The sequence below is a fragment of the Pelodiscus sinensis genome, chromosome 2 (assembly GCF_049634645.1).
Source record: "Pelodiscus sinensis isolate JC-2024 chromosome 2, ASM4963464v1, whole genome shotgun sequence".
Taxonomy (NCBI): Eukaryota; Metazoa; Chordata; order Testudines; family Trionychidae; genus Pelodiscus; species Pelodiscus sinensis.
The window spans coordinates 169164628-169187538 of record NC_134712.1 but is presented as its reverse complement, the minus strand read 5'-3'; the positions used below and the strand labels follow the sequence as shown (position 1 = coordinate 169187538).

At 41.1% G+C, this 22911-nt stretch overlaps 1 protein-coding gene across 2 annotated transcripts in view; it reads right to left on the bottom strand.

The window, feature by feature from the left end:
• Positions 1-22911, bottom strand: part of AOAH (acyloxyacyl hydrolase) — a 132303-nt gene that overhangs the window by 86199 nt on the left and 23193 nt on the right. For both annotated transcript variants that reach the window (XM_006124062.4, XM_075921745.1), the window contains exons 3-6: positions 22730-22825; positions 18763-18829; positions 17136-17235; positions 1088-1147 (exon numbers count right to left, since the gene is read on the bottom strand). In XM_006124062.4, the coding sequence (XP_006124124.2) occupies positions 1088-1147; positions 17136-17235; positions 18763-18829; positions 22730-22825 (323 nt within the window). The remainder of the gene's footprint in view (positions 1-1087; positions 1148-17135; positions 17236-18762; positions 18830-22729; positions 22826-22911) is intronic.

Genomic DNA, 22911 nt, shown 5'->3' with positions numbered 1-22911 from the left:
TTTTGATTGCATCCCTTTGGTATATATGGTCATGCCAATTTTCTTCCACAATTTGATCTGAGGAAGTGGGTCTGGCCCACGAAAGCTCATCACCTAATAAACCATCTGGTTAGTCTTTAAAGTGCTGCATAGTCCTGTCTTTTGTTTAAGCAAGACCGGACTAACACAGCTACATCTCTATTGCTATGTGACCCTACGTATAATCCTTGTGCTGCGCTCCCTTCTCCCTATTCTACCCTTTATCACTGGGCGGCACACTTGGATTTTCAGCCAGCACACTGGGGCAAGGACTGTGTCTTTTCTAGGTTCTGTTAAGTGCCTAGCACATTTCAGGCACCACAGGCTCAGTTCTGCCATCCTTACGCTTACATGGATAATAGCCCTGTGGGGTTGAATGAGGATTTGTGCGTGAGTGAACACTATTCAGCATTAGTGGGACTGGCAGCATAGGATTCTGCATAAACAAATGCAAACAACATAGTAATACATAATAATGAAGTGGAACTCTTCAGTAAATATTCAGATGAGGATTTGAATATGGGCATTGAGTCTGAGTTCAGGGAGCTTCTTGAACCATAATCGAGTTGGCAGGGTTAATAAAACTAATTAAAATTCATGGAGCTTTATTCATGTCATTGTAGGTTTTTAAATCCCCTCCTCTTTTTTTTTTTTTTTTTTTTTTTTTTTTTTTTTAAAAAGCTATATATTAAGGATGAATGAATCATCAAAGAGTTAAGCTAACATCAATTGTGTGCTGGTATGGTACTGCATCTCAGCTGATGTATAAATCTGCTATGCCTAGTTACAGCTTGAGAGGTTCTAGACTCTTACTTTTCCTGCATTTATCTGCAGTTGTTTTTCATTCTGCTGTATTTTGCACCTATGTTTACACTAAATATTGACTTGGCTCCTTTATTCCCATATTCAGTCTCACCCAACCATGGGGCAGAACCAATACATACTGAAGTCTCAGTTCAGCATTTCAAAATCTATGATGTTCAAAAGGGTTCCAAATTATGCAAATTGAGACCAGCCATCCCTGATAAATGCAATCACTGGGTAAAATACCTTTTGTCTCATTTCTTACCAGAACTTTGGAATTCTTGACAATCCTGCTTGCTTCCCTTACAGCTTTGTTCAGTCCCATCTAAAACAGCAAGATAAAAACAAAACATATCAATTTTGCATTACCTGTACATTTTCACCAGAAATATTTTTCTGTCAGTCATGGCACAAAAATGAAGGATGGATCTACAAATAAATCATTCACTACTTTTCATTGGACTAATCATCATCACTGTTTAGGAAACTCCAGTTGCAAGAGGTTGTTCATTTTGCTCAAGGGCATCATTTAATTTCTTAGATGAAGTCCAGCTCAGTTTAAGATCTGGGATTCATAACTTGGCTGCACTGTATTGTGACTCATAAAGAAGCACAATCTTCTTGTTGGATGTAATTTGGCCAGGAAAAGGGTGGAAGGATGCAAGAACCACCTCGTTTCCAGAAAACAAGGGGTTTTTCTCAGTTCAGATTTGCCATCTGTCATAGCTCTGCAGAGTCCCCTGTTGGCTGAATGTGGCCACTGCCAGTTTGCCCATCTCAGTTTCCCTGCCAGAGGTGGTTTGCTTCAGCTCTCCATTCACTATTTTGTTCTGGCAATGAGACTTGGCCAGAGGACTGAGCCACATCAAATGCAACCCCTTCTGGGGTACTAACACTGAAACAAAAACGTCTCTACCACACTAAAAAGTCCCCCAGCTCTTTGGGGCTTCTCTTTAGAGTACTTGTGGAATCCTGTTCCCAGCCTATTTCTGGGCTTGTTGCCTTGTGCCTTTCCTGGCTTTGGTATATCACTCTGGGTCTCCAGGCTGGCTCCCCTGGAGTATCCTTTTCCTTACAGATGTTGTCTCAGGGCTTTTCACAACAGCCTGTGGTTCCAACTCACAGGATCTCTTCCATCAGGTCTCTTGCTCTTTCCCTCTGACTTCCTCCCTTCCCTCCCCCAGATAACTTCCCACTTCTTCTCCCCTTACTCTCAGGGAGCAGGCAGAGAGAATCCCACATCTGCTCCCTTGCTCTCTGGCCCATAGTCCTGCTTCACCCAGACTCTCTGGGTCTCTTCCTATTCTAGGCCCAGGTGTCCTTTTTAACACTCTCTTCACTGGCCAAATTGGAGCATGATGAGGCACAGATGCACTGGCCCTGTTCCTTCTCAAAGAGCCAGTATCACCCTGTGACACGCTCCATTTGCATGTGTTCTAATGAAGCATTCTGTGGGTGTCCAAAAAAGACAGTAAACTTACTCATGCAGGGAGGTATAGCCAAAGAGGGGGAGGGATTAGCCAAAAAGAAGGCACATCAAGGAGAAAATCCTCTCCTGCATTTGCACAGAAGGGGCAAACGAAATGATGCTAACATCCCTGAAGCATGCACAAAGACCCACCTCACCACCCACAATTGCAGTGGAACAAGAAATGTTACTGGGCCATCTATCCAGCCAGTCCTATTCACAAGGGAATTCACATGCTTCAGGCACCACGAACATCAACAATGGCAGTAATCCCAAGAACCTGCTCCTATGGCAGGAGGAGGTAATCTGTGCGGTGCTCTGTGCCAGTCAAATCCCCAACCATCACTGGTTCTCACTACCAGGATCTGACAAATGTCCAGCAATGTTGCTAGGATACAGCGGACACTCGGTACAAGAGGAAACAGCCAGGGATCTAGCTTTTATCAATGGTTAGATTCTGATCAGCAGCTCCACTGGTCTGTAACTCCTGCTTTGTGTAGTGCATGGCAGGGATCTGCCAGACGTACTGTGAAGCAAACCCGGCAACTTACACACTTGTCACTTCACTTGGGACTACACCTAATATGAGGGTTTGATCCTGAGAGTAAGTGGGAGCTGTAGGGGTTCATTGCATCTTGTTTTGTTCGTGCAGCCGTGCAGAATCCAAAATCTGGCCTGCAGCACTGACCATAACTAATTTACTCCTGCAGTTTCATTTTCCACCTATTTGTGGCCTCCCTTATTGAATTTGTCCAGCTGTGTGTTCTTATTTTGGTCACATTGAGCCAAAATCTTGAGTCTAAACACACTGGCCTCAGAAAAGTGCAGAAGGAAGTGGGCAATGGAACGGATGAGAAGCTGCTTTGCAGCTACTCTCACAGCACACAAATACTCTGGTCCCAGACAGCAGAACTTTCAGGCTGCCTTGCCCCCAGTCCTACCCCAGCCCTGGCATGACTGCTGAATGAAGCACAGAAAGCCACCTAGATCGTGGCCTCATACTGTGGTGTGGAAACCACAGTCTTTCCCAATCCTTGTACAGAAGAATCGCATCGGTTCCTTTACCAAAGGAGCCTTCCCTGTCAAGGAGGTGAGGGATCCTCCTTTGGTTACATACAGATATCCCCACTGGTTCTGCTGGCTGGGATGTAACTGAGTCTAGAATCTGAGCCATGGTAGCTAAGATATTGGGGGATTGTTCTTCCCTATATTATAAATAATATTAATCCGATTTATGCAGGATGCTGAGGGGAGGGTATCTTCATCAATGGATGGCAGTGTACTCCACAGCCTATTTGTACCCTCTTTTCTTTATGTACGAAAATGTCCATTCTTATATGTTAAAATGTCAATATGTTACAAAAATCAGTGGGGGGAGGGGCAAGAGTAAGCTATATGGATGTGAGAAAGATTTTCCAAGTTTACATTTCCCAGAAGCCAAAGAGCCCTGTCCATGCATTCTGGTTTTGTTAAGGTGCTAAGTGCCTCTGGAGAATGACTCTGAAGATTGTTTGCAGGACAGGGCCCAGAACTGAAGGCAAATTTGCTTTTGTAAGCATAAGCATAAGCAGAGGGGAGGGATAGCTCAGTGGTTTGAGCATTGGCCTGCTAAACCCAGGGTTCTGAGTTCAATCCTTGTGGAGGCCATTTAGGGATTTGGGGCAAAAATTTGTCAGGGATGGTACTTGGTCCTGCTGTGTAGGCAGGGGACTGGACTCAATGACCTTTCAAGGTTCCTTCCAGGTCTAGGAGACAGGCAATCTCCATTAATTTAACATCTGAATACCAGCTCTAACTACAACATACTTTTTAAATGATACTCTTCCACAGAAGTTACAAAGAACACCATGTGTTGATCTGCTTTTCATAGATCATCTCTGAGAACCAGTCACATCAGTCGGGGAGCACATTCTCCTGATAACCTCAGCCTTTGCCATTCACATGTGGCACAAAGAGCTTCCAAAGGGAGGATTCCCTGTAGGGCTGGAGACCAACTTCACCAGGCCATGGGTAATGTGTGTGGGATTTGGCTCTAGGCCCTTGGAAGGCGTGGGGCCTCAGGCAATAGGGGCTAGTCTAGGGGCTAGTCTCCTCCAACTAGCCTGAAAGACTGCACTGCATAAGGCTCCAGCAGCAATTTAAAGGGCCCAGGGCTCCCACCACTGCTGGTGGTCCAGAACCCCAGGACCTTTTAAATCGCCAGATCCCCGTGCAACGGTCCCCTTTGTCCTCTGTTGGTGGGCCTGGTTCCCTACTTCCTTTCTGTGAATTACAAGAATCAGTGGAGTAAAAAAAAAAAAAGGTGATTGTTGACCAGTTTTCAAACTGAAAGGAAAATTATATTATCAGGTCACAATTGTGTGAGTGCTTTGTTGCTGATCAAAACGATTAGTCAGGACAAACTGTTCCTTTTGACTATGACCTATCATTCCTCTCTTACAATCCACCATAAGAACATAATTGCTAGCTTTAAATCCACTAGGCTTGAAGGCTTAGCAGTAAAGTTCAATGCAACTTTATATTTATCTGGATGGAGTTACAGAAATCCAGTGTGGGGAAAAGCATACTTTGTCAAGTGGCAGATTTAAACCATTTGAAAAAACAAGTGATGTTGCCATACTGAGAGACTGGGATGCCAGATTGGATTCTTTAAGCAGCATATATTTGCATTTCAAGTAACCACCATCAACATTTTTGCCGGAGATAAAATTCCACTTGTCGTTATAATTGTTGTAGATGCTGATCAAAGCAAAATTAATTAACTCAGAAATTTAAGGGTCAAAAATTAAAGGCAAACAATATGAGGAATAATTAATTAATAATATCTAGCAGAAGAGCTTCTCTCAAAGCAAAGGCTGTTTTGGGTTTTTTTGCAAAATGTATATGCAACATAATTTTGCCTACAGCATAAACATTATGATGTTTTTATTCTAAGACAGTCTTTAAAAAATATTGGGCTGTAGCATATGACAGTTACATGAGATGTGTCAATAAGGAGCCAAGACAATGTTGGCCAGTTTCTTCCCATTAGCCAAATGATGTCCTCAAATACATACATGCACCTCCCATTTGGAATAGTTATCTTGCGTAAATATTGCCACTAAGAATGCATCCAATTTTTTGAATAGATTTCAGCCTGTTAATGCCCTGATCTTCATCTTATACAGAAAAAAAATGTCCTTCCACAAAATGCTAAGTCCAGTTGCCCTCTGTCATATGTCTACTCTGACTATGGAAGTTACTGCAGCCTTATGTGTGGTGGGGAAGCAGGGAGAGAAAAGGATAAGCTCCATATTTTTGGAGGTGGCTAAAGTGTCTCTCTTGGCCTTCTCAAGCATCCAGAGGAGGACAGATATTTTGCTTAATGTCCTGTTCTGTTTCTGTCAGAGAGCTCCATTTTGGAATGGTCCCTGTAGGCTACATGACCCATGCAACCTCCCTTGCTGTAACAAGCGCATAGCCCCCCAGAGCAGGTCAAACAGCACCCAGGTTGATGACTTTTCCCTGGCTGCAAGCCTACGGGTGCTGCAGTGCTACTGAGGGCTCCATGAAACAGATGAGGGCAGGGAAAGATTGAGCTCTGTCTCTTGCATTTGCCTGGCTCTTTCATGGTTGTCTTTTAGAGATTATACAGTCGTATTTCCTACTAGCACAACATGATAGAGCCATTTCTTTGACACTACTCCTCAAAAAGCCTTTGATAGTGTCTGACATGACTTTCATTGAAAGACACTGGCAAACCTGGGGACCCCAAGCCCCTTCCTGAACTCATCACAAGTCCCTACTATCAGCAAAGGACCCCGGCATGAATAGCAGCAGGTGATAATGAGTGGTTTTCCCTGGGGTGGGGTGTGAAACCAGGGTGCCTCCATGCCTTTTCAATGTGCATACATACTATGAGATGAACCCTGGAAGAAGTTGGGATTTCCATTGGTGGATACCTCTTAATGGACCTAAGGTATGCTGATGACACAAAAGTCTTTGCTACATCCACTGATGCAATATCATGCAACAAAGGTTGGAATTTGTACAGTTAGTGAGGAATATGGACTATCTCCAAATCTGGCAAAAACTAAGGCATGTGTATTGACACAACTAATAAAAACAGCATGCAAGCAGACATCATGATTAACCAACATGCTATAGTGGACATAGAATTATCAATTATCTCAGGTCATACATAGCCACCCAAGGAGACTGTTCCAAAGACACCAAAAGAAATCTAGGAATGACTCACTTGGCCATGGAATTCCCTTATCAAAGTTTGGGAAAACCCTGGCATATCAAAATATATGAAGATTAGACTGACGGAAAGCACAATTTCCCATGGTGACTTACAGATGGCATCATGGAAAATGAACGCTGATGACAAGAAGAAAACTGAAGCTGCTGTGTTGTGGTGCTACCAAAGAGACTGTGAGTCTCCTAGACAGAACAGAGGATGAGTGATTAGGTCAGAGAATCAGACCCTGCTGGCAGAAATCAACAGATGCAAATTAAGGTCACATCAGGCATAAAGACTGAAATAACTTTGAGAAAGTCATTGTGGAAAGAATGTTGGAAGGTCAATGTAAAAAGGGGTGACCAGCAAGGAGATGAATAGATGGCATGCAGCAGATCACTTGGGGGTCAACTGAGTGTTTGAACCTAGCAATGGATTGAGAAGGCTTCTGAAAATTCTAGTATGATGTCACCAATATTTAGACCATCATGTTTTCCACCAGCCTTACTTATACATTCACAGGAGTGGGAACCTTGAGAGGTCGTCTAGTCCAGCCCCCTTGCATTGTAGCAGGAACAAGTATGCCTAGACAATCCTTGACAATGCTATTATAACCTGTTCTTAAAGAACTCCAATGATGGGGATTCCACAAACTGTCTCAGAAGCATTGTGCATGTGATTTTTCCTTCCTAAGTGTCCTGCTTTGAGATTGTGTGTTTATTGAATTTCATCTTGTTGATTTCAGACCAATTCTCCAATTTGTCAAGGTCATTTTGAATTCTAATCCTGTCCTTGAAAGTGTTAGCAATCCCTCCCATCTTGGTGTTATTCTCATACTCGCCTCTCCATATCCCAGTCATTACTGAACAGAGTGAAAATACTCAACCCAGGACAGACACCTATGGGATCCCACTAGATATATCCCTCCAATTTTAAGTGAACCATAGATAATCACTCAGTACAGTCTTTCAACCAGATTTGCATCCATCTTATAATATTTTCATCTAGAGCTCATTTCCTTAGTTTTTTTATGAGCGTATCATGTGAAACTATGTCTACAACCTTACTACAATCAAGATATATCATGTCTACATCTTCCCTCTATCTATTAGGCTAGTAGCCCTGTCAAGAATGAAACAAGGTAGATTAACATGGTTTGTTCTTGTGAAATCCATGCTGACTTTTAAATATGGTCCCATTATCCTACGAGGTGCTCACAAATTGCTTATTTAATAACTTGCTCCATTATCTTTCCAGGTATGAAATTAGCCTGACTGATCCAATTAGTGTCCTTTTTTAAAGATGGGTATTATGTTTGCTCTTCTTCAGTCCTCTGAGACTTTACCTGTCCTCCATGAGTTCTTGAAGGTAAACACTCACACTTCCAAGATTGCTTCAGGTAAGTTCCGTAAATAACATAAGATGAATTTCACCAGATTTTACTGACTTGAATACATTTAACTTATATAAATACTAAATTTACCCAGCATCCTTAACTCAGGTTCTTAATTAATTTTTGTGAAGGTTTTTTGGAAAATAAAATGAAAATAAACGTGTCATTTAAACCATTGCTCTAGGGTAGTGCTGAGGATGAGGGGTCCTTTGAGTCAGGTTCCTGTTTCACTTATGTGTCAACATGCCCAGGGGCTACAACAGTGTTTCTTAAACAGTTGGAATTCCAAATGGCCACCCTTAAAGGGGCAGGTGACCTTAATAATTCTGCCCCTCCCCCATCTTTTTTTTTTTTTGCTCAACAAAAAATCCTTGGTGTGGCCCATAAAAATATTACTGTTTGGTGTTCCTTGGTCTTAAAAAGATTAAGAAACACTGGGCTCCAAAGTTCCAGTTCCAATATAAATGACAAAGAAGGTTGTTGATCTCCTTTACCTGGCAAAAACTTCTGTTAAGTTGAAATCACTTAACTCCCTTCAATATTATTCAATAATATTATTGAGATTTCTGGCAAACCAATCAGAGTCACCGAGAGGAGTAATAATTACAATATTTAGCTCAGAAATGTAAGGCTAGATCTACTCTAGAAACTTTTGTTGGTCCAGTAAGGTCAATTAGGGATGTGACTTTTTGCAATGTTTCTATACTGGCAAAAGTCCTAGTGTAAATACTGTTATACTGCCATAAAAGTGCTTTTGCTAGAATAACTTACTTTAGTGGGGGAACGCACTTTTATGCTAGTGTAAGTTGCATCTACCGTAGGAAGACTTCTGGTACAAGCTATATTGGCAAACCTTTTCTAGTATAGCCTATACTTAATTCTCAAAGACCAAGAACCCTGACAAACTATGCTGGATAAAGACACTGAGCTACAGTGCATGTAGACATGAAACATTTTAAAATAAGTGCTGGAAAGCAGATAAAGAGTCCTTCACACCCTTGCTATTAAACTTTCATTTATACCATCATCTGGTTCCTAAGAATGTAAGTATGGTGACTTGCCTGCCTGGTGCAAAGATTGCGGATCTCTCGAGGCATCTAGATCGACTTATGTGTAGTGCTGGGGAGGAGCCAGTGGTTGTGGTCCATGTAGATACCAATGACATAGGGAAGGGTAGCAGAGACGTCCTGGATGCCAAATTTAGGCTGCTAGGAAAGAGACTGAAATCCAGGACCACTATGGTGGCATTCTCAGAAATGCTTCCAGTTCCACACGCAGGGCCAGGTAGGCAGGCAGAGCTTCAGAGTCTCAATGCGTGGATGAGACGATGGTGTAGGGAGGAGGGGTTTAGCTTAATAAGGAACTGGGGAAACTTTTGGGATAGGGGGAGCCTATATAGGAAGGATGGGCTCTGCCTAAACCAAAGTAGATCCAGACTGCTGCAACTTAATAAAAGGTCACAGAGCAGTTTTTAAACTAAGAAATGGGGGAAAGCCGATTGGTGCAGAGGAGCATGTAGATCAGACAGAGATGTCTCTTAGAGGAGAGTCTATTGATAGAGATTCTCTAGGTTTTAGTCAGTAGGAGAAGATGGAAGAGGATAGAGTATGGGACAGATCAGATGAGAAACATTCACATAAAAAAGAATCTGACACATCAGAAAAGGGCAGACAAATAAACAGTGACATGTTTTTAAAGTGCTTGTACATGAATGCTAGAAGTCTAAAAAATAAGATGGGTGAACTAGAGTGCCTCGTGTTAAAGGAGGATACTGATATAATAGGCATCACAGAAACCTGGTGGAGTGAGGACAATCAATGGGACCCAATCATTCCAGGGTACAAAATATATCGGAAGGACAGAACAGGTTGTACAAGTGGGGGAGTGGCACTATATATGAAAGAAAATTTAAAATCAAATGAAGTAAAAATCTTAAATGAATCAACCTGTTCCATAGAATCACTATGGATAGTAATTCCCTGCTCTAATAAGAATATAACAGAAGGGGTCTATTATCGACCACCTGACCAGGACAGTAATAGTGACTATGAAATGCTAAGGGAGATTAGAGAGGCTATCAAAATAAAGAACTCAATAATAGTGGGGGATTTCAACTATCCCCATATTGACTGGGTACATGTCACCTCAGGACGGGATGCAGAGACAAAATTTCTTGATACCTCAAATGACTGCTTCTTGGAGCAGCTGGTACAGGAACCCACAAGGGGAGAGGCAATTCTCAATTTAGTCCTGCGCGCAGGATCTGGTCCAAGAGGTAACTATAACAGGACCGCCTGGAAATAGTGACCATAATATAATAACATTTAACATTCCTGTGGTGGGAAGAACACCTCAGCAGCCCAACACTGTGGCATTTAATTTCAAAAAGGGAAAACAGAAATGAAAAGGTTTAACGTTTAGTTAAACAAAAATTAAAAGGTACAGTGACTAAATTAAAATCCCTGTAAGCTGCATGGACACTTTTCAAAGACACCATAACAGAGGCCCAACTTAAATGTATACCACAAATTAAAAAACATAGTAGAAGAACTAAAAAAGAGCCACCGTGGCTTAACAACCATGTAAAAGAAGCAGTGAGAGATAAAAAGACATCTTTTAAAAAGTAGAAGTCAAATCCTAGTGAGATAACTAGAAAGGAGCATAAACATTGCCAAATTAAGTGTAAAAATGTAATAAGAAAAGCCAAAAAAGAGTTTGAAGAACAGCTAGCCAAAAACTCAAAAGGTAATAACAAAATGTTTTTTAAGTACATCAGAAGCAGGAAGCCAGCTAAACAACCACAGGACCCCCTGGAAAATTGAGATACAAAAGCAGCACTTAAAGACGATAAAGTCATTGCAGAGAAACTAAATGAATTCTTTGCTTCAATCTTCATGGCTAAGGATGTTAGGGAGATTCCCAAACCTGACCCGTCCTTTGTAGGTGACAAATCTGAGGACTTGTCACAGATTGAAGTGTCATTAGAGGAGGGTTTGGAATTAATTGATAAACTTAACAGTAACAAGTCACCGGGACCAGATGGCATTCACCCAAGAGTTCTGAAAGAACTCAAATGTGAAACTGCGGAACTATTAACTACGGTTTGTAAACTATCCTTTAAATCAGCTTCTGTATCCAATGACTGGATAGCTAATGTAATGCCAATGTTTAAAAAGGGCTGTAGAGGCGATCCTAGCAATTACAGACCGGTAAGTCTAACGTCAGTACCAGGCAAATTAGTCAAAACAATAGTAAAGAATAAAATTGTCAGACACATAGAAGAACATAATTTGTTGGGCAAAAGTCAACATGGATTCTGTAAAGGGAAATCATGTCTTACTAATCTATTAGAGTTCTTTGAAGGGGTCAACAAACATGTGGACAAGGAGGATCTAGCAGATATAGTGTACTTAGATTTCCAGAAAGCCTTTGACAAGGTCCCTTACCAAAGGCTCTTACGTAAATTAAGTTGTCATGGGAAAAGAGGGAAGATCCTTTCATGGACTGAGAACTGGTTAAAAGACAGGAAACAAAGGGTAGGAATAAATGGTAAATTTTCAGAATGGAGAGGGGTATTCCCCAAGTGGTATTCCCCAAGGGTCAGTCCTAGGACCAATCCTATTCAACTTATTCATAAATGATCTGGAGAAAGGGGCAAACAGTGAGGTGGCAAAGTTTGCAGATGATACTAAACTGTTCAAGTTAGTTAAGAACAAAGCAGACTGTGCAGAATTTCAAAGAGATCTCACCAAACTAAGTGACTGGGCAACAAAATGGCAAATGAAATTTAATGTGGATAAATGTAAAGGAATGCACATTGAAAAATATAACCCCAACTATTCATATAATATGATGGGGGCTAATTTAGCTACAACTGATCAGGAAAGAGATCTTGGAATCATCGTGGATAGTTCTCTGAAGACATCCACACAGTGTGCAGTGGCAGTCAAAAAAGCAAACAGGATGTTAGCAATCATTTAAAAGGGATAGAGAATAAGACGGAGAATATCTTATTGCCCTTATATAAATCAATGGTACACCCACATCTGTAATACTGCATACGTCATCTCAAAAAAGATATACTGGCATTAGAAAAGTTTCAGCGAAGGGCAACTAAAATGATTAGGGGTTTGGAATGGGTCCCATCTGAGGAGAGATTAAAGAGACTGGAACTTTTCATCTTGGAAAAGAGGAGACTAAGGGGGGATATGATAGTGGTATATAAAATCATGCGTGGTGTGGAGATAGCGAATAAGGAAAAGCTATTTATTTGTTCTCATAATATAAGAACTAGGGGCCACCAAATGAAATTAATGGGCAGCAGGTTTAAAACAAATAAAAGGAAATTCTTCTTCACACAGCGCATAGTCAATCTGTGGAACTCCTTGCCTGAGGAGGTTGTGAAGGCTAGGACTGTAACAGGGTTTAAAAGACAACTAGATAAATTCATGGAGGCTAAGTCCATTAATGGCTATTAGCCAGTATGGTGTCCCTAGCCTCTGTTTGTCAGAGGGTGGAGATGGAAGGCAGGAGAGAGATCGCTTGATCATTACCTGTTCGATTCACTCCTTCTGGGACACCTGGGATTGGCCACTGTTGGCAGACAGGGTACTGGGCTGGATGGACCTTTTGTCTGACCCAGAATGGCCATTCTTATGTTCTAAGTGGTATGAACTTAGATTGGCTAACCCACCAGTAAGTGGTGTAGATAAGTCTACATCACACTTTACGTATTTCCTCCAATTTTGACCCATATTGCTTTGAAGAAGTCAAAAGAGAATAATGGATATCAGATCCTAAGGGCGCATCCTCCTCATAAGCCTGAGAATGCTACTAAAGTATGCTCTGAAATATACACTAGGAATGCATGGGCATAGAATTCGCTTGTTCTTGCAGCACATAAACTTGATAAGGAGATAGGCTGAGATTTCAAAAAGCCTGCAAGGGGCTTCAGACTGCCCCTTCCTATTTTAATAAGGACTCAGTGTCAAAATCATTTGTGCAGCTTTGTAAAGCATGCCACCCTCTCCTTCTTCCTCCCCTTTCACCACACCTCCACTACGCAGAGTAAATGGGTAGTTTCCCTGCACAATTGCTCTAGGCCAGGGGTGGCCAACCTAAATCTGAGAAGGAGACAGAATTTACCAATGCACATTGCCAAAGACCAACAGTTCTATGTCACCAGCCTGATCATCTCCCCACCACCTCTCTCAGCACATCCTGCCCACTGGCAGCCGCACCGGTCAGTGACGCCTCCTCTTTTTCCTCCTGCCCGACTATGATCAGCTCTTTCGCACTGGGAGACACTGGAGGGGTGGGGGGGGGACATGGGTGTGACAGGTTCAGGGGAAAGGGTAGGAAGTGGCAGGATCCTAAGGGGAAAGGGTGGAGGGGGAGAGCGCCTAGGACAGAGCTGGGGGTTGAACAGTGAGCACCCCGTGGCCCAGGGGAAAGTTGGCACCTGTAGCTCCAACCCTGGATTTGGTACCTATGTAAGGAGCTGCATATTAACTTCTGAACAGCCACTTTGTCTCTGGAGCCACAGGTTGGCCACCCCTGTTCTATGGCCATCTGCCTACTTTGAGTTGGTTGCACTGTTTGGGGACATTCTACAGCTCCCACTCTGTTAATTGAATTTCACACTTCATGAAGAGAGAACTATTTTTAATCATAATTATACGAGCCTCCTATAATACTCAGGGAGCATTAATGGCTAGAGGAGGGTTAGTGCATAATTTGATTTATGTTAATTTTTTAGAACAGCAGCTCCACTTTGCTGAATACATTTGCCCTTGGTACAACATGTTCATTTATAAATGTCAACATTACAACCTGAAAAATATTGATTAAAACATATCGATTGAAAAAACCATTAAATATCAAAGTGCAATTAATATTTGTTGTTATAAAGACAATTAAAAAAAGAAAAATTATGCCATCCTATAAAGAAAAGCAACTACATATTTATTGTATTCACGTTGCCAGTACAAATATTGCTCTAACTCTGGGAAAGCATGCCTCCAAATGCGTAAATGATGTACCTGAAAATCAGTAGAGTTGAACCAAACAGTCATTAGTATTAAAATCTTGTTTAAACACTTGGCAGGGAACTTAGCCAACATTTGCAGGCTTGTATAACTGAAATAATCAATCAAATTACAAACTGAGGAAGCAAATGTGATGTAAACTGGATTTTATGCATTTAGGTCCCTGAGTGCATATTAAAATTTCACCCACTATTCATTTTGATTCAGTGTTATTTGTCACCGAGTTACTGTGGGCAATTTATCAGCCAGCAGAGTATGGTTTCTAAATGAAGCCCCTTCCCATACTCCATTGGGTAATTTCTTGGGGGTATCCAAATAGTTAAAGATTCAGGGGGGAAATTGGGGAGGAAAAAACTCTCTCTTAATTGATCTGCCTGGCTGGGGAGGAGAGACAAATGAAGCTTGTCAGAAAGGGCACATCTACACAGCAGGGCTAAAATCGAAATAAGCTACGCAACTTGAGCTACGTCAATTGCGTAGCTTAAGTCAAAATAGCTTAATTCAGCTTTTGGTGCTGTCTGCACAGGAGGAAGTCGAAGGAAGAACACTCTTCCTTAGACTTCCCTTACTCCTCGTAAAATGAGGGTTATAGGAGTCGGAGTAAGAAGTCCTCCAGCTTGAGATTATTTTGACATTATATTAAAGTAACTGCATGCTGTGTAGAATCGGACTACGTTGTTTCAGAATAATGTCAGTTATTCCAAAATAATGCTGCTGTGTAGACATATCCAAAGAGTAATAAGCAAACACTGATGAGCTGGAGAGGATTTGCATGAGTCTCAACATAACATTGAGCTGGGCCACGCAAATGGGAATCTTGACTTTTTAGAAAAGTTTCTAGCCAAGTAGTTTGCTGATCTATTCTGAAAAGTGTAATGAAGGATGACAGCGCTCAGTCTCAGGTTGGAAGAGCAGACTGAAGGTCCTGCTGAAGGAGATTGCTGGGAGTCAACCAAAGATCAAACATGCACACACCCAGGATCAAGTCTTGACCTTATTGAAATCAATGGGAGTATTGCCACTGACTTCAATGGATCAGATTTCCTCCCTACACAATTAATTAAACAAAGTGTCCTTTAAATTTGGGTGCATCCCAAGATCACCCCACTAACCTACACTATCTTCCATGCTTTCACATAGCAGCATGAAAATGGTGGACAGGAATAAAATATTTTAGGTGGAGGGAGTGGCAAAATATACCATCTCTGCTTGTTACGTTGTTTTAGCCTTCTCTGAGGCTGGAACTGACCCAACTGCTGCTGGTTCAGGGGTAGGCATAGTCTTTGGGTATAGCCCTCGGGTATGAAGTACACAAGCCCAGGGAGCATTGTGCTTTCAGAGACTCTTCTCTGATTGCCTTAGGCACAGTTCACTCCTGCTTTTCCCCTTGCTCCAGAGGACAGGTTTTTGCAGCTCACCTAGGTCCAAGGTAGCACATGGAGAAGTCCGAGGGTGGTTCTTGCGCCTCCTTCCTTCCCTCTACAGGTACATCATCTACCTAGCTCTCTGGGATCTGCTGCGCTATAGGTGCAGCAGCTATTGCCATGGCACCTTCTGAGGGGGAAACTGCCCGTCTGTCTGCCCCACCAATGATGCTAAGAGCACTTAGAGGATGTACCACATAGTTCCTCAGCACATCCCTCCCGCCCTGCTCCTGGAACACACAAAGACAGAAGCAGAACCAAACGGCTGCTGCAGTGCAGTGACTTTTCCTGCCACTACTGACACCACTTGTTGTTGCTCTGAGTGCTGGGGATGAGCCAAAGTCTTGCCCCAAGAGCCAAGAGATACTGGGGCAGGGGCAGGGGCAGGGGCAGGGGCAGGGGCAGAAGCGGAAGCAATGGGGAATTTATTTGTGGGGAAGAGTATGGGACTGGCAGATTTTTGGAGGAAGGCAGGAGTATGGGATTGGGGCAGTTTGTGGAAGGGGCAGTTTACTCAAGGAACAAGTTGTCTGCTGAGGCAGAACATTGCTGAGGGCATGTCTACACTGGGAAATTATTTCAAAACAACTTATTTTGAAATAATAACTCCCAAAATAACTATTTCAAAATAAGAGTTATTCCCCGAAGAAAGCGGGAGTACAGATTTCTAAATAACCAACCTGTTATTTTGAAATAACAGGCTTGGTAGTGTGGACGCTCTGCTTATTTTTTCAAAATAAGGGAGGTTATTTCAAAACAACTCCCTAATGTAGACCAGGGTTTCAGGAACACAGTTGGTAAAGTCTTGGAAGCACAATAGAGGAGTCGACTGAGATTACCCCCCACCCTTCCATTGTGCTTACCTTCTCTCACACCATCTGATAACATTGCCATTGCTGTAGTTGCTATGCACTGGAGGATATAGCAAAGATATGAAATGTACCTATCACATAAAGTGAAATGCATTGTAGTGATCAGTTGTTGGCACTAATGAGGTCAGAGTAATGGGATGTCAGTTGTTATCCACCTCTCCCCCCACAACAGCAGCAGAATTAAGCTGGCTCACTTTTTATTGACTTGATTTAAAGCCCATTGAAGCCAACAGAAAGACTCCAATTGACTTCAGTGGGCCTTGATTCAGAGGCCATATACAGCATTTTACTGAGTTAGATTTCTGAAATGGATCTGTCTAAGGTTCCACAGGTTTTCCCAAAAAGCTGCCTATATACATGGGTTGATTTTCAGAAGAGCTGAGCAACCCAATATATTCCACAGATGCCAATGAAACATGGGCATGTTTAGCACCTTTGCAAAATCAAACCATTTCTATTTAGCTGCCTAAATTGGTATACAGGTACCTAACTTTGGGCATCTAAGTTTGAATGTTTGGGTTTGTGTGTGTGTGTATTAGTGTTTTTCTTTAAAAACTGGATTTTACTTACATGTAACATGAAATCCAGGAATTTTACTCATTCTAGGGCAAATACACTCACACACAATGGTGCAGGAAAATTTACTGTGTGATAAATAGAGACTGATAACCATGCATCTGGTACTACTGACAGCAGCATTACACACAACCAAAGAACCAGTTAAGATGTACCCATTACCCTTTAGTCTACTGAAAGCTTTTTGGAACAGTCCACATATAAAGTATTTCTGTTTGAGATTCAGTGCATGAAGATAGCAAACTTCCTTCTGTCTTTCTGTTGTACAATTCAAGAAGACCTGTAATTTCAAAAATCTAAGCATAACTTACCTCAGGAGGAGGGTACAAGTGACAAAATGGTTGTCCTGCATTCTGGTTACACAGCTTAATGGCATGACATACCACATCAGCATTTACTTTATCCTTTAACCTAAAGGGAAATAGTGCACAAGAAAGACTAGTAAGGTCTCCCGGATATTAGAAAATATATGCCACATCAATGGCAGGGCATCTATACAGAATACTAAGACGCATAACATTTTATTATGGTCTTTGAGCTCTGCTCACTGTAGTTGCGTGAATATAATTATTTTCTGCGATTGCATTCTACTCAGTATTTAAAACCAGATTCCAGGGAGAAGAAATCCTACATTTATACACTAATCAAATCTGTTATGACTCTGTACTCATTTTAAAGCAATCAGGCATGGGAAAAAGATTTACGGGATAAAGTTAATCCAGATCCAGTTGGGCTAGTACAAATTTTCAATCCTTGACTCAACAAAATAACTAGAAATCCTTCAAACCTCTAACCAGATACAAGTTGTCAGGACTGTTTCCTTCTTTGTGGGACAAGCCTCTGGGTTTATAGAGAATTAAATTAAGATGTTTGATTACTGAACTACTTAGTTCTGTAGATGGTCTCCGGGCTAGATTTAGTGGGGAGGGCGAAGCCCTAAGGAAGTAGAATGTAAAGCAAACATTCATTTAATTAATCTGAGCATTTGCAAAGAGGAATAAACTACCTACTTTTATGGAATTTGCATTAGTTGGTGGGGCTCCCAAGTGCTCAATCATGGTCAAGGACCAGAAGCAAGTAAAGGATAACATTTAGAAAGCCCATTAAGGTTAAAAAGGAAGTTAAGGAACAAGAGATTAAAATATTATGGCCCTTTAGATGATCTCCCACACACATAACCGATCCAAGAAATTTCTTCTACAGCCAAGTGGACTGAATTTCAAAAGTTAAGGAAGACAGTTGGACCTGATTTAAGATTTACAGATGTAAAGGGTCTATAAAAATGCTTAGCAGAAGACAAGAGCATTTATTTATTCATTCAGGTACAAGCTGTATGGGACTAGCGATGAGGCTTAGCTGTCACAGCTGAGCTGAGGACTGCTCACCAGGAATGGTATTTGCCAGGTAGGAGCTGGAGGAAGCGTAAGCAAGCAGGTTCCATAAGCAAGAGTCAGGGTCAGAGTCAGACTGGAGTAGGAGATAGAAGATAAGATAAGATAAGATAAGATAAGATAAGATAAGATAAGATAAGATAAGATCTAGTGTTGCAGCAGACCAAAGTCTGCATGGTTGTCCAGACTTTTCTGGGATTAAATGGAGTGTTCAGCCAATCAGAAGTTTCTCAGGGTAACGATACTCTGAGACTCTTGGGAGGCACTTATTGCGGTGCCTAGTCTCCATTCTGTTGCCTGGCAGTGCCTCTGCATGCCGTGCCCGTGGCACACTGGGTATAGCAACCATTCCCATCTCTGCTGACCCAGGTCTCTGGGGTCTTTACAACAGCTAACTTCGGTCTATTGCCAAAACTACCTGCAAGAGTTATACTTGTTCTGATACTAATGGGACTTGAAAAGTAAAACCTTCACACTGACAATACATCAATGCATTAAGACAAATTCCTGAAAACAAGCCAACTTAAGATGAAAAATTAACACTTACAGTTTAATTATATCTGGTCCAAACATTTCAACTACCAAATAACAGAGGCCTTGCAAGTTCAGTATTTCTGGAAAAGACACATTTTTGAAAAAATGGAACAGAATTAAAGGTAGTTTTACAAACTCATGAAACATAGCAGGACCTGCTTGTATCAAGGTGAATATCAGGATATTTCAGAGATAGACGGACAGATGCTCAGTCAGTGGTCTGAGCACAGGACTGTGAATCAGAAAGTTCTTCTAACCAAGGTTCTGATTCTCCATGTGTCAGTAGGTGACTCATACAGAACTATTATGAGCATTCGTTAATGAATGTCTGTTAAGCGCTTTGAGGATGAATAACACAACATAGCTTTTAAGAATTATCACATTTATTATAGAACATCTTCTAAGCAGTTTAGAGACTACATAGATGTTATCTTACACTCTAGTTCAAAAAGAAAGCAGCACAGATAAATCAACATGCAGAAAAAGATATCAGAGTTAATATTACTGCTGGAATTACTTGGTGTCTTCAAGTATTTATGCAGGTAAAAAACTCATCTCTTTAGCACAGAAATACTTTTGCAATGAATAACAGAAGGAATCATTATACTTTAGCGAATAGCTCTTGTGTTCCTTTTTTTTCTGTCATCTTTCATATTACGGCCTAACTACTAACTAAAATCTCATTCTTAACAAATAAGAATACACATCAAAATAAGGTTTGTTAATTTTTTTTTAGCAACATATATACTGAAAAAGACAAACATATTCGCCTGGAGGGAAGAGCAGTCCACTGTTGTGAAAGAAACCTGAGTTTGAATCCAATTACAATCTAGTATTAAGGTCAGATCTTGTCATTCTCTGAAGGAATTGGAGTATTTCCTGCATGAGTTTTCTATGATTTGGACTCGGGCCTAATTCAGCAAAGCACTTAAACATATTGTTAAATGCATCTCTGTTCAATACAGTGCTCAAGCATAGGCCTAATCAGATGCTTAAATGTGCTGAAGTGGGGTGTACTATTCAACTGGGGCTGTAATGCCCATCTGTCTCCTGCATCTTGTAATCCACAGCTAAATATCAGTTTTTGCTTTCTAATGCGCAGTGAAGCTTGTTTCACAGCAAGACATCGAAATAAAGGTGCATTTACACAGGTAAATGGTAAACATGGCATAATATAGAAGCAAGAACAAAGCCCACAGCTCCTATTGACATCAGTGTAAAATCTGCCTATGTGATGGGAGGAACCAGGCCCCAAAGGTTTAGCAATGTAGCTGTGAGTGCCACGCCAACTGCCTCTTAATGATATAGTGTTGCTGGGAGCTGCAGGAGCTACTGTGGTTTACTCCTTGTTACCCCATGTCAAATATTTTATTTCAATCAAGTTATTAGCCCACATATTTGCCTCCTTTCTTTGCCACATATTTTCTTTCTATTGGATTTTTATAATAAATCTGCTGGTCAAAAATTGATCTCCTGACCAGAATTAGATTTTTACTATTGCCCTCCTGAAAGGGCATGTGCGGTGGAGAGCAGAAGTCTCATGTCTGCTATCATCACTGATTAAAAAGCCTATGGTAAAGCTAGCCAGCAAGCCAGCTGGCTCGTTGAAGAGTCCTATAAGGGAAAACAGCTGGCTTCCCCAACATCTCCCATGGTGGACAAAAGCTAACAGCATCCTCTAATGTTTCCCATTGAGGAGAAAAGCCAGCAGGTTTGTTCAATGTCTCTTGCACACGAGGTGATAACTGGCTGGTTTAATCCTGCTAGCAGCTAGGAGGAGGGGTTGGTTTCACTTGCCATCAACTCTAGAAAGCAGACACTGGAGCCATTTCTTTGCATGGAATTCTTTAGGAGCCTATGAATCTCAGCATATAAATATCCAATGGCATAACTAAACAAATAATGACTGACTCCAGGTGGGAATAGAAATAACATAAAACTGCCTTAGGGTAAATTCAGTCTTCTTGGATTGTACATATTACATTCAGCATTTGGCTTCAGGCAGTATTCCACAACCTCTGACCAATGTTTTATATTTATGTCCTCAGAATCAGTCAGTATTGTACAAGCACACATCTCCTGCTGTAGTGTATGCACACAGAAATCTTTTTTTAAAATACAGAAACAACCTTGCTAAGGAAAAGAGGTTCAAGTAAGAAGTGTTTATTTTATGAGGGAGATGAATATTAACCTCTAAGGAAGTTAGATTAGGCTAATAGAAACCACATGTTCTCTTTAGCTCCTCTGAAAACATAATTGTTTTAAATTAGTTTTGATTTTGTTATTCACATGAGGCTCTTCAAGCTTATATATTATAATAGAATTACTCCTTCAGCTTAAATTACATCATCTTCCTCAATAGCACTTGCTCCCTATGTGTATGCAAAACAATATGTATTGACTTGAGCAACAAGAGCAAATTGTTACTATTTTTTCTCTTGTTAGCTCTGCAGAGCCTATACCTCTAGAAGAGTGAGTTGAACTGAATTCTGGCTCATGCATCACCCATACAATTGTTAACTAACTTCTAGTCCTGGATCTAACTCTTCCCTCAAGGGAGAATAACAATAGCATCCATGTGCCTCAGTGAAGATAATGAGGTTGCACAGATGTAATTTTAAGAGGTGATGGGGAGATATATATACAGAGGAAGGCAAAATTTAGCCTGTAGAATTATTATACTTGCAATGATATATGAACCGGAAAGCATGTTACTTAACCTTCAGAGTGGAGGGCAAGATTACAGGTCTGGCAGTTAAAACTAAATTTCATCACTTGTACACTGTACAAATTTGAGAATTAGCAGAACTATAGCTTCTCAACTTTTACAGAGCCTTTTTTTTAAAAGAAGAAAACTATACTTTAAAAAAGCAGTGTTGAGGTTTATAATTGAAGCTCTCTGGTTATATGTCTGTGATGTCTCATGGAATAGGAAACAATTGACTATCAGTGAATGACCTCTAGATAGCCCCTTCTTCTCCCTGCTTCATATGAGCAAATCATACCTTTGAAAGGACAGAATTATTATTCGACATGCATCCTCTATAAAACAATGGACTGAAGAGCCAGACATTAGCTTTTGAGAGATAGAATTAATAAGAAAACATTTTAAGGAAGAATCCCAAATCATCTTTTTAAATCCGAAAAGCGAGAGACAGCATCAACTTTAGATTCATAAATTCCAACACCAGAGAGGCCCATTGTGATAAGCTGGTCTGACCTCCTGTAGAACACCAGCTATAGAACTTTCCCTGCATAACTCCTTGAACAGATGTTTTTAGAACAACATCCAAGCTGGATTTTAATATTGTCATTGATGGAGAATCTGTCATGACCCTGGAGGGGTAGCTCTTCTGCGAGCAGCGCACATCACCCTTCTCCCCGCAGCAGCATAGCACCTGTCTAATCATGACTGAAACTTGGCTGTCTATGCGAGGCTGCAGATTTGCAGAGTTAGGTATGCCATCAGCATGCTGCAGATTGTGCTACTGTTGCCTCTGTGTTATTTTTTAGTTTAGGGAATGAGGTACTATTCCATATTAGCACCATAGCATATATCTAGTCAATTTTTAAAAGTTACTTTACAGTAATTGAGTGTCTTACACCTGCCCTTCAGTCCCTCTGCCACTGTTGTGGCCTTACAGCTATTGTTTCCTATTTCAAAACTGCTTTCATCTTCCCATTTCTGTGTAAAAACTCACAGGAGAACTGACTGAACGTGCTGACAAATATGCAAAATAAACAAACTGGGAGGGGTATTTTAATGCAGATGTCTCTGGGGTGAAATTCTGGCTCCACGGAAGTCAGTGGGAGCTGTCCCTGACTTTAGTGAGCCAGGATTTTACCCTTGATATCATTTACATACATTATTCCTGGGTATTGTAACAGTAGTGGGTAAAAAATGTCAGATTCAAGTGTATTTTTAATCAACAATGAAATGCAGTGATACCAACATAACATATAGTGTATTTGATATTTACCAGGTAGATAGTTGCAGAGTCTCTCTAATGCTTCTTTTGCAGTACTGTTGTGAAACATTGCAAGCTGTTCAATGACTGATACCACAAGCACACACCCTGCAAACAACCAAAACCAAGAAATCACCAGGTCATACAAACTGTGTCTAGCTAAATGGACACGAACCATTGGGCATTTTGTTTAT